The sequence below is a fragment of the Armigeres subalbatus genome, chromosome 3, assembly GCF_024139115.2.
Source record: "Armigeres subalbatus isolate Guangzhou_Male chromosome 3, GZ_Asu_2, whole genome shotgun sequence".
In the NCBI taxonomy this organism is placed as follows: domain Eukaryota; kingdom Metazoa; phylum Arthropoda; class Insecta; order Diptera; family Culicidae; genus Armigeres; species Armigeres subalbatus.
In genome coordinates, this window is record NC_085141.1 from 101,520,420 (window position 1) to 101,533,292 (window position 12,873).

Sequence of the window (12,873 nt, forward strand, 5' to 3'; positions counted from 1 at the left end):
TCGCATCGCATTGCGTCTTCATCCGACGCTGTCAGCGAAGGTGCTACCCATGTCAACGCGCCACTCTCCGCACTTTATCGAAACATGTGATTTGCCTAATGCTTATGTTCAAATTAAACTTCCTGTCCAGCATATGAGTCATTGCGTTGTATAAATATGCCTCATCAATAAAACAAATCCATTATTAGCATAAGTTGATCTTTCCATTCAGTACAATCGATTATACTCGTTCCCGGGAATGGGCTTCCACAAAGTGGCACAGTTTGCAATCCACGTAGCTCTGGCTGCAGTTTTATCCTTCCATGTGATTGAAAGTGTAAATATTTGCTTAGGACTCGTTTCACATGATTCATTTAGTAGTATTGATTTTCGATTTATTGCCTCCAGAAATCGACCATGGAACAGATGGCCAAAGCGAGTGAAATGATGCGTAATGTGTGCATTGGGAAAACGAAAGCTCCCGTCGACCTGATTGACGGGCTAGGGAAAGGTGAATTCGCCGAGAACAAGGAACTCAAATGCTACTCTAACTGTGTACTGGAAATGATGCAGGCGGTGAGTTAAAATCTTATCTTAACATTTAAAAAGAAGTAGGAACAAGTGCCATTTGACCGAATAGTCCAAATAGATAATATCGTATTTATCGTATTTATATAATATCGTATTTATCGTATTTATATATGTGGTAGACTTTATTACTTGGCAAAGTGCATCTTGATAGGAAACACTATGCTAATGTATCCCAGTCGTAGTTCGTTGTCCGAGTCCGCATAACTAATTTTTATGTGATAGTCTGCTAAATAATTTATTGAAATACCAATTAAAATCATCAACAATGCTTTCATTTTCTGTCGTTAAGCCTTTGGTTAACTGATACCGTGACCTGCCCTAATTCCGCGCATCGCCTAATACCGTGGTTTTCATAAAAAATCGGAACCTGGCTATCATGGACATCACATTGTTTGGTGAAATGTTCAAACATAATATGTTTGATCAATCAATAATTTCGCGTTTCATGTCAGGTCTATCGCCATCTCAAACGATCGACCGACAATAGTCCTCGGCGGAATTTGATTTGTGAAGTCTGGTCAAGTACGAGACACTGAAGACGACCTTACTGTTGAGGTCGAAATACGTATCTGTCAAGGTACAATCAAGTGGTGGAATTAAATGGGATGGTACAAACTCGTCTTATGATAAGTGAAGGCATTCCACTAAAATGCTCAAAATATTTTTAATTATAATTTAATAATCCCCCCTTCCCCCAAAAGCGTTACGTAATTTGTGAACACACCCTTATGGTTACGCACAAGGCATTAAAAACACAGAACATCGACTTCTGGGTTGTAAACTCACCGCCCGTCGACCGTTGGTCCCCGCAGCCCACCCGCGACATGTTTGTTGCCGAGTTGTGGAAGCACCATAGTTAGAGATGTCGCAAATTAATTGATTACTTCGATTAATCGATTCATCGTTGTGATAATCGATTAATTTTGAATTGATTATAACCCAACGATTAATCGATTCAATAATCGAGAGGAATCGTGAGTAATCGATTAGTTACTAATCGATTAATCAGAATCTTACGACATCATAAGGATGTCGAAAATTAATTGATTATTTCGATCAGGCCTATGCTAAGAGCTCATGTTTAGCGTAGCCAACACCAACACCAACGCCGAGCAACGTGCGTCAAATCTAAAAAAGCCTAACATCATAAAACATCCAAATTCAGCTTCCTTCAATATGCAACTTTAATCGGGAATATTAATTAAATATGACTAATGAGTTTAATTGATTCAAAACTTATTCTACATGATCAGTTTTGATTTTACTTACATGGAGATCAACAATTTGTCTTTTATTTCACCGTGAAAAGCTTGAGCAGAATTTAAAAATAATTCCTGCTCTTTTATTGTTGTGGATATTTTTAATTATCAAGCTACAATCATTGGTGTTGTTGACGATTGTTGACATCTCATGCAACTGACAGCGGTCTATCTGCACACTGTGCCCGGGACATGGTGGATATTTTTAAGCTAAGGGAGTTAGATAGGGATGTCTATAGCCTGATTTCGATTAATAGATTCATCGTTGTGATAATCGATTAATTTTGAATCGATTACTATACAATGATTAATCGATTCAATAATCGACAAGAATCAAGAGTAATCGATTAGTAACTAATCGATTAATCGGGATTTTACGACATCTCTAACTATAGTACATAGTCTCTACTGCAGTCGTTGTTCAAGACGCCACCGCAGATGCTGTATCGAAATAATCTGTTGACCTGTCGTGTTCGCCGTATTCCAAATATTCTCGTCCCGGCACATCCTCACTGGCGGACTTAAACTGGGGAACGTGACCCACCAAATCCACAACGTGACCACAGCAATCTCCCAACTCTCGCACAATATCTTCCACATAACGTACATATTCACATATGAGTTTTCATAACATTGTAAATTCTAAAGGAATTTCCTCAGAAATGTTTAAAGAAATTCTGAAGAAAATTGCAGAGGAATTTCCAAAGAAATTTCTGAAAGAGTTTTTGAAAAAACTGAGGAATATCCTAAGCAATTTCCTGCAGAAAGTTCTGAAGGATTTGCTGGAAATAGTTCTAAAGGAATCTCTGGAGGACGTTTTAGAAAATCTTGATTTTTTTGTAATTTTTATTACCGTCTTTTTTTAATTTAGAAATTAAGTTAAACGCTAACAGAAATTTCTAAAAGAATTTCTGAAGAAATTTCTTAAGGTATTTGTGAAAGAATCTCCAAAGAGATTTCCGGTGGAATTTCTGAAGCAACTTCCGAAGAAATTCCTACGCGAATTTTCCCTAACCCCTAAACCAAGATTATTCATCTACTAGGTGCTCCAATCTGCCAAGTTTATGGAAGAGAATGGTGGGGGTGAAAATTTCATACTAAAATCCAAAATGGCTGAATAGGGTATTTGGCAGATTGGATCACCTAGTGGTGTATTCATCTTGCCCTAAACCTAACGTAAAACCCTTATAATTTTCCGAAGGAATTTGTTAAGGAATTCCGGGACGAATCCCCAAAGGAATTTTCGAAGAAATATCCGAAAGAATTACCAAAATATTTTCCGTAGATATTTCTAAAGGAGTTTTGGTAGCTATTTCTGGATTATGTTTAAAAGGAATTTGTGAATATAGGGTATCTGTTCCGTTATTAATAACATGCTCCTATATAATAGAGGTAATAAACTATAGAGGACGATTGTCGCTGCGGTTCCCTTTGTTATCGTCCCCAAACATGTTGGGTACCTATGTATCTGTCAAAACGTTCCGATTTTTCCTTTGTTGACATTTAGTGCCCTATCCTCGCCAGCAAAAGATGTTTCGCCAGTGACGACAGCGACAAGCGTCCTCTATAGTTTATTACCTCTATTTCCTATATCAATAACATTCGCAAAACAGGCAATTTAGGCTCAATTTGTGTCGTGTTTTGTTGTTTTCCGACGTGCTCACTGCTGAAAAAAATCACAAAAATGAGAAACAAAACAAATAGCGCACCAATTCTTTGTTTTCGAATGTTATTGATTTGGGTACATGGTATGAATTCAAGGAGCAGTTCCCCTATTTCAATGTGAATGATTCGAAGAGTTTTCGAAAGAATTCCAGGAGGAAGTTTTGAGTCCCGAAGGAATTCCTGAGGTAGATTCTGAAGTGATTCTATAAATTCATTCTTTTAATTTTCGAAGGAGGAATTTAAAAATGATTTTTGGATTTATTTTCGAAGTTGTTTCTGGAGAAATCCCTGGGGGAATTTCTAAAGGAATTCTTGAAGCAATGCCCAACACATTTTTTGGAGAAATCTAAGAATGTCGGAAGTTCCTTCAGGAGTTCAATTTAAAAATTCTTCAGAAATTTTTAATTACTTATCTGCCCAGCGCTATGTTCAGACTTCGACACGTTCACCTCAAGCAACTCGCGGACAGGGAACTCCCGTAATCAAATGCAGGGAAAACCACAGAGCTTCACTTTGCGACACTTTATTCACTTCTGTCTTCACTCTCTCTTAAACCTAGTTAACCTGTCTTTAGAGCCCCTCTTTCTGGCTACTCCATTCTTTCATTCCTCATCTTCCTTTCTTCCTTCTGTGGCCGACGACCCGGCAGAGCCCTAGCAGGAGAAATTACCTCAAAAATACCTCATTCTGTTATTGATACCATACTCTGTTATGAACAAGCCTTGCATAAGAGATAAATACCAAAAAATAATACCAAAAATTTATATACCTGAAATACCTGAGTACGTTATGCCTAAAGTATTTTGGATATAAATTTTTGGTAATATTTTTTGGTATTTTACCTCTTATGCAAGGTATCGAGGTCGTCGTTCCTGCTCGGGAGAGCAACTTTGTTCGCTGCGGGCTTACCGGTGGTATCGTCGGGGTGGCTTGGGGATCTTCCTCGCTCCTTGCTTCGTTGCAACTCGACCAATAAGAAGACAGATCGACTATCGGCGGAAACAATGCCGGATTAGCCCGAGTACGGAACCAGGGAATGACGGCGGTTCTTGTTGGGGGTTTCAACCCAAAAACAGTGAAGTTGTCCTCAACGCCCTTTCTTGTTCCATACACTTTCTTCTCTACTCTTCGACTTCCAACTTTGATAAATTTGTAATTTTGTAACATCTTTTCGCTTCAAAATGCTTTGGAATAGTGACCGCATCCCAGGGTCATTATCTCCTTTTCCAGGTCAGTCACCTCATCTCATAGTATTGACCCAATTACGCCACCCCTTAATCACTACTCAACGAAGGTGCTTCTGGCCCTCTGGTGTTGGGTTGGAGGACTATGGTGAAGGAAATCCAGGAGAAATTGCAGATGGAACAATGAATTATTGGTAGTGGCTGATTTTCTACTCGCCGCTTCCTCATCCAGGCGCTATCGTATATGCGCAAATAGCCAGCATGAGTTAACCGCCAGAAATTTGTATGGCGAAAGACATCTAACGCGGTTTTTTTTTTTCAAAATTAGGAACTTTTCTTGGAAAACTATTTAGTACCGGTTATGTTCCTACATAAGGTGTCTGCTACTACGCCTACTAAATATTTTTGTTGCTTAATTTTGAGAAATCGAACCTTAGATGCCTTTCGCCATACTGATTTCAGAAAGTTAACTCCTAGTGTGCCACTGTAAGCACGCTCAACGAAGGCGATTCATTCCAGAAAGAATTCTGGAAGAAGTTCCTGAAAGAAGTTCTGTAGAAATCTTGGAATTTCTTCGCCAATTCTATTTGGAGCTCCTTCCTAAATTCCATTAGGAATTACTTAAAAATGCATTCAAGAAACTCTTTCGGAAATTCTTTCAGGAATTCCTTCAAAAATTCCATTGGAAATTCTTTAAAATATTCCTCCAGAAATTACTTTAAAATTTACCAGAAGCTCTTCCAGGGACACATTTCAAGTCTTGATCTACAATACTAATAGTTTACTCGACATTGGCTGACTTAGACCTGAAAACAACCCGTCATGAATTCTGACTTTGATTAATATCAACTAGACATTTGTCCACAGAATATGACAAGTACGAGTCAAGTACGAGACACTGAAGACGACCACACAGTTGCACAGCTGCAAAGATTCCAAAATAATTAGTGGAATTAAATGGAGAGTACTAAACTCGTCTTAGAATACATTCCACTAAAAAGACATATAACATATTTTTTTCTGCCTCATTACCTAAAACCTCATTAAGGTCACTCCTGACGGAATCCAAGTTTCAAAGTGCTCGTGTTTTCGGGGGCACACCACTCGATACGGAAGCAACGCACAACCACAGACAAACAGACATAACACATTGAACATTTACTCATCAAATTCATCGTCGTTCAAACACCAACGCCATCTGTTGGTTTTAGTTAGTTGGGAAAATCACGAACCAGATGGCGGTAGTGAACAAACGTCAAACTCGAGCAAAAACGATGCGCGCGCCACGAGTGATCGTTTGGCCAACTAGTGATTATTGTTGGTGTAGATGACCCTATTAATGAGCAACGCGAGTACACCCCTGTACCACATACACAGTTGACAGTTTGTTATGTATATGTTTCCATGTTTTTATTATTCTACTTTTGTCAGTAATGAATATCTACGAATAAATCAGACAAGTTACTCCGCACTAATCTTTTATATTATTGTGTTCCGATACGCGACGGTTTAGATATTTTATCGGTTCCACAGTCTGCCGACAGGTTATGTGCCCAGCATAAGTTCGCGAGATCGAGAGTGTTTTCGGTCGGAAATCGTTAAGTATTTTTTTCTGCGAAGGCTCTAAACGCGTTTCGACCAAGGATTTCCGTGAGTGGATGAAAAGAAGATGGCAGACCAGCAGCGTTTCCCAGGTTTCCCACTCCCGAAGCTTAATAACCACAATTTCCAGTCGTGGAAATTTAAGATGGAGATGATGTTAGTGCGTGAAGAGTTATGGTACGTTATTGCAGAGGAAAGACCGAACCCCATCACTGATAGTTGGAAGAAAGCAGATGCTAAGGCTCGAGCTACCATTGGTCTTTGTATGGAGGATAACCAGACTAGTCTGGTACGGAATTGTGCCTATGCAAAGGATGCGTGGAAATGTTTGAAAGATTATCATGACAAAGGATCGGAAGTTTACCTGTTGAAGAAGCTCACTCGTCTAGAGCTGACAGAAGACGGAGATATGGAGCAGCACCTCCAGATTTTCACTGATTTATTGCAAAGGATTGCGGATGTGGGAGAGCAGATTCCAGCAAAGTTGCAGGTAGCATTATTGCTTTGTTCGCTTCCAGATTCGTTCGATTCGCTGGCAACGGTTCTTGAGCAGAAACCAAGGGATGAGCTTACCGTCGATCTGATTAAGTCCAAGTTATTATCGGAAGCAGAAAAGCGCCGTGAAAGATTTGGGAACTCCACTGGCTCAGGTGAGAAAGCAATGCGGGCTGAATATTGGAAATACCGTGGAGGTGATGTTCAGGTCAACAAGGACACACGCAGTTGTTTTTATTGTAAGAAGCCTGGCCATCTGAAACGTAACTGTAGGATCATGCAGAAGGAAAATTCAACCGGCCATGATGTCAGGCGGAAAGAAGAAGATTCGAGTGCGAAAGAAATTCCAAAGGCGAAGCAGGTGCAAAACGTCGTAGAGGGGCCTATTGCGTTTATGGTGGGTCGAGGATCATCGTCTGACTGGTTTGTTGATAGCGGCGCATCTAGACACATGACAGGTGACAAAAGTTTTTTCGATGGATTGCAAGAAATAATCGATGTTCGTGTTTCACTGGCAAACGGGAAGGAGGTTGATGCGACAGGAGTCGGGTACGGTCGCATTGTCGGAATGGATGGCTCCGGTGTTCCGGTGCAGATACAGCTGAATGATGTTTTATTCGTACCGAAATTGACCAGTGGACTTATTTCTGTGAGTACACTGACAAGTAAGAATTACTGTGTTGATTTTTGTGAGAAGGGATGCAAGATAATCAATCAAGGAGGCGCAAAAACGGTGATTGCTGATCGTCATGGCAGTCTTTATCGTTTGCAAACCCCGGATAGGAGAATGAGCGAAAATTATGATAGGAGGGGAAGTACACCATTCCGAAACCATGTTCCAAGGAAAGTTGATAAGGCGCAGAAGAAACTAGAAGTTGTGCATATAAAGCTGAGTGGTTTGATGGTGAATACACCTTCTGGAGATAAATATTATTTGGTTTTTGTTGACGACTTGACGGGAATGACATTTGTGTACCTACTACGGGAGAGATCGGATATCAGTTGCAAAATCAAGGATTTCGTCGAATTTTGTATGAAGAGCTACGGAAAAGCACCAATGGAATTACGACTTGATGGAACAGAAATGTCCGTAGATGTTGGTTTGAAGCGGTATTTGAGAAATGAAGGCGTACATGTATCATATTCTCAGAAACACGATAGACTGGCGGAAAGAAAGTGTAATCAGTTGACGGAGAGAGCAAAGCGTATGTTAGTTGATGCAGGACTTGATAGGAAATATTGGGGCGAAGCGATATCGACAGCGGTGTATGTTCTGAATCGTTCGTCGGACAATTGTAAGGACAATACTCCTTTCGAAAAATGGAACGGGTTCAAGCCGGATGCAGAATACTTCAGAAGATTTGGTTCCCTGGCATGGGTTCGAGCACCAGATGCAAGGAATGGAAAAGCTCGTGAAATGAAATTTATGGGCTACTCAAATCAGAAGCAATCGTATCGTTTTCTGGATTTGAAAAATGATTGTGTTGTAATAAGCAGTTATGCTAAATTTGTGGAATGCCTTCATCCTAAGATTGCTGATCAACAGGAATCAATTATCATATTGGAGCCATTGGTACCTAGTTTTGGGGGACCTATAGGACAGGAGGAGCTTCTATCGTACAATGACAGTTCGAAGCAAGCCGATGATGACAGTATGCGATCAGAAAGTAGTACGGAACGACAATATGACACGTTGGGTTTTGAATCATGCGAAGAGCTTTACTATGGAGAAGAACAAATGGAAAATGATGATGACCAGCGAGCAGAATTATCTCGGGTTCGTAGAACTACAAGAGGAACTCTTCCAGCGCGATATAAGGATCACGTTATGACTACGACATCTGTAAAGCGAGGAAAATCAATATCTGGCGAAAATATTGTTTCGTATACCGTTGAGGAAGTCTGGCCACCTGCAGCGCACATGAATTAGCAGTACAGGGATGAATCGCGAGGAGGAGTGTTGGTGTAGATGACCCTATTAATGAGCAACGCGAGTACACCCCTGTACCACATACACAGTTGACAGTTTGTTATGTATATGTTTCCATGTTTTTATTATTCTACTTTTGTCAGTAATGAATATCTACGAATAAATCAGACAAGTTACTCCGCACTAATCTTTTATATTATTGTGTTCCGATACGCGACGGTTTAGATATTTTATCGGTTCCACAGTCTGCCGACAATTATTTGAATTGACCAGTAAATCAGTGAACGAGGGAAATTTGACGAGTGTTATGTCTGTTTGTCTGTGGCACAACTGTCATTTTTATTATTTCACGCATGCTGCGACGCAGCAAAGTTAAATCAACAAAAATGACAGTTGTGCGCCGCCTCTGGATCGAGTGGTGTGCCCCCGAAAACGCGAGCACTTTGGAACTTGGATTCCGTCAGGAGTGACCTTAACTCAATATCATCCAATACCTCGGGAGAATTCTGAGGATAGTTCAAACTGGGGAAAACAGTAACTAATGTGCCTCTAGCTGATAAAATTAGACTCCATACAATAATGTCATCCCTACATGAATGATTATAACAATTTAGTAAATTATTTTGTAATAACTACCCATATTAAAATTATTTTTTAAAGTGTACGTTATAACGGGGAAAAATGTACGCTATATCGAGTCACTTTATATTGAGTGTACGTTATATCGGGGGTACGTTATATCGAAGATTACTTTTATAACTGATATATAAGAGAGCGTGAGAGTAAATCGTCGATTTCCCGTCTTGGGAAAAAATGTTGCAAAAGGTAGTTTTTTTGAAAACTAAAACGAAATACAACCAAATGAAGCATCCACCGGATATAATTATGTCTTCGCTATTGGATGATGTAGTTTTGAAACAAAAATACTTCCCCCATCCAGCTGGAGACTGCTTTTTCTCCTCAGTGGGTGGGTTTATTACTGGGAGGTGGTACGAGCACGTGGCTGTCTTTCTCGTCAATGATTGGATGACGGTAATTAGAGCCTTAAATGTTGTGGCGCCATTTCTTTCAAACAGCACCTTTGTCTTTGCCTTATTAAAATGTATATTTTTGTCTTTAAAAAAGCAATACACGGACGGCTTGTTTTCATAACAAATTGCAAACATTTTTAAATGTAGTGCCATTTCTTAACCCAAGCCACCCTTGATCAGCTGTACCGACCCGCCTTGTGGCTCTGTTGGGGACCATAGAACGTACTTCCTGATAGTCACTTGAAGTGTACAATACACCGTTTGAACCCTCTATTCAGAGTCCACCGTTCATCCGGCGCTGTCGAAGATATCATTGATGCATGACTTATCGCGCGGTCCTCTGAACGTTGACGCTTGGCCCTCACTCAGCATGACAACGTTTAGTTTCGCTCGAGGCTCTAGCAGGATATGACCTCTAAACGTTACTGAACCGGTATCCCCTGAAGTCACTTGTTACTACTAACGGTTTTAAACCGGTTAGCTTACCTGCAAGACTATCAACTACCCTAGTGTAGTAGTGTACTGCTCTTTGCTCCATCGTGGAGGACAGTAGTGGCTACAGACAGATCAGGCACCCCGGTGCAGCCTGACAGGTGCGAGCTCGACGTTACACTGATCTCTTAGCGCGTCTACCAGACCTACGGTTTCGATTATCTCATCAAAGCCTCTGTACTGGATAACCGAAACTGGGGATAGGCTTCTCACTTAAACCCCATCCCCAGTACTTACTCAGTCAAATTTTTATACTCAGAACTTTCCTGAGCAACATCTCCCTTCAAGATGAGTATCACCTTTCCGTGTTCGACGGATGCAGTTGACATCCTTGGCCAGAAAGTTACTCGTCGCTGCTCATGGCCTTCAAGACATCGGCGTAGTTTGTATCGTCAGACTTGACGATAATCGCTTTATCTCTGTCTTTTCACTTGCCACGATCAATGGGAGGCACATCCTTTTCAACACGGGATCTAGCCTGGTCCGCTTCACTTGCTGTGCCTCTTACGGTTCCCTCTTCTTTGGTTTTTAGGGTTCACGACCTCTCCAAGACAGGTCTTCATCCCGGCGAACTTCAGTCAATTTCTTTGGCGGAGTCATTAATTTACGCTTTTCTCTAGGGTTGGGCACTTGCACGACCTTTTCCCGGCGAATTTCAGTTGCCTTCTTTTTAGCTTCGTTCGAATCTTACGCTTGCAAGACCTTACTTAGCTTCGGAGTTGCACCGCTGGTTCCGCCTTCTTACTGGCTTCCAGAAGGGTCTTCCATTCCGAATTCGTCTCTACGACTAGAGAACAGAGGGTCAGTACGGGCTGTTTCAGATCCCTACTATAGTTAAAACGGCTGTCCAGAAAAAAACATGATTACATCCATAACGTCGGCAATTACAGTCAACTTTCGCTCGTTGAGCTAAATTCGTAGCCCATCTAGTGAAAGACTTTCGTTAGTTGGGCTGAGATTTCATCTGTCAAATCAGCGAATTCAGAGCTACCAACTGCGAAAAAGAAAAAAAAACTGCCGTTGATGTCATAATTTAACGTCCACCTTCGTTTTAAGTGGGCTACAGCCCAACTAACGGGCGCCCAACTAAATCGTAGCTCATCTAAAGATAGCCCAACGAGTGAAATTTGACTGTATCTCAATTTTCTGTTTCCCGCTTTCATTGTGGTTGGTCAATACTGTCTAGAAGACCCTGGTTGGAGTAGGGTCGTCCATTTTTACATCGACGCCTCCTCTAACGCCTCTCATCGGCGACCTTTGGGGTATCGATTAAGGCTACTTCGTCTGGCGAAAGCCTTATCGCCAGACGTCGATCCACTGTCAACTTTTATTTTTTTAAGAATTTTAAGACCTCAATGCGGCTGCTGTCGAATTCTGCTGAAGTAGTTGTCTTTGTGATTCCATGGTTATCTATGCATGTCTTGCGGCATGCAGGGAGGCCATGCGAGGAAGCAACATCTGAGTCTACTCTCACCCAGTAGGCAAAACTGGTTGACAGAATTGGACGGCTAAAAGGCCGGAAGCGAAGTCTGAGTCTACTCTCAGCTGGAGATGGGCAAAACGTATCACTTTGATGAACGGATCAGATCTGGGTCATTCATTCTAATGATCCGGATCTTTCAACTGGATCGGTTCCTTAGAACGAAATGTAAGGGTCTGTTCACACATTACGTAACGCTTTTCGGAGGGGGGGGGAGGTCCAACTTGCGTTGTACTTTGTTACACCAAAAGGTGGGGGAGGGGGTGGGTACTACCAAAATTATTATTTATTTATTCAGACTAAGGTCGAAGTGCCCTGTGCGGTATATAAGAGTCTTCTCCATTCGGCTCGGTCCATGACTACACGTCGCCAACCACGCAGTCTACGGAGGGTCCGCAAGTCATCCTCCACCTGATCGATCCACCTTGCCCGCTGCGCACCTCGCCTTCTTGTGCCCGTCGGATCGTTGTCGAGAACCATTTTCACCGGGTTACTGTTCGACATTCTGGCTACGTGCCCGGGCCATCGCAGTCGTCCGATTTTCGCGGTATGAACGATGGATGGTTCTCCCAACAGCTGATGCAACTCGTGGTTCATTCGCCTCCTCCACGTACCGTTCGCCATCTGCACCTCACCATAGATGGTACGCAGCACTTTCCTTTCGAAAACTCCAAGTGCGCGTTGGTCCTCCACGAGCATCGTCCAGGTCTCGTGTCCGTAGAGAACTACCGGTCTAATTAGCGTTTTGTAGATTGTCAGTTTGGTACGGTGGCGAACTCTATTCGATCGGAGCGTCTTGCGAAGTTCAAAGTACGTACGATTTCCAGCCACTATGCGTCTCCGAATTTCTCTGCTGGTGTAATTTTCGGCAGTCACCAGTGAGCCCAAGTACACAAATTCTTCTACCACCTCGATTTTGTCACCACCGATGCAAACTCGCGGTGGGTGGCTCACATTGTCTTCTCTTGAACCTCTTCCTATTATGTACTTCGTCTTCGACGTGTTGATGACTAGTCCGATTCGCTTAGCTTCCCTCTTCAGTCTGATGTAGGCTTCCTCCATCTTCTCAAAGTTACGTGCCATAATATCTATGTCGTCGGCGAAGCCAAATAGCTGGACGGACTTATTGAAAATTGTACCACTCGTGTTAATCCCTGCTCTCCGT

General features: G+C 41.8%; 1 protein-coding gene across 1 annotated transcript in view; it reads left to right on the forward strand.

The window, feature by feature from the left end:
• Positions 1–127: 127 nt before the first annotated feature.
• Positions 128–12,873, forward strand: part of LOC134220186 (general odorant-binding protein 72-like) — a 33,168-nt gene continuing 20,422 nt past the window's right edge. The window contains exons 1-2 of the mRNA XM_062699168.1: positions 128–316; positions 388–555. Of these exons, the coding sequence (XP_062555152.1) occupies positions 239–316; positions 388–555 (246 nt within the window). The 5' untranslated portion in view covers positions 128–238. The remainder of the gene's footprint in view (positions 317–387; positions 556–12,873) is intronic.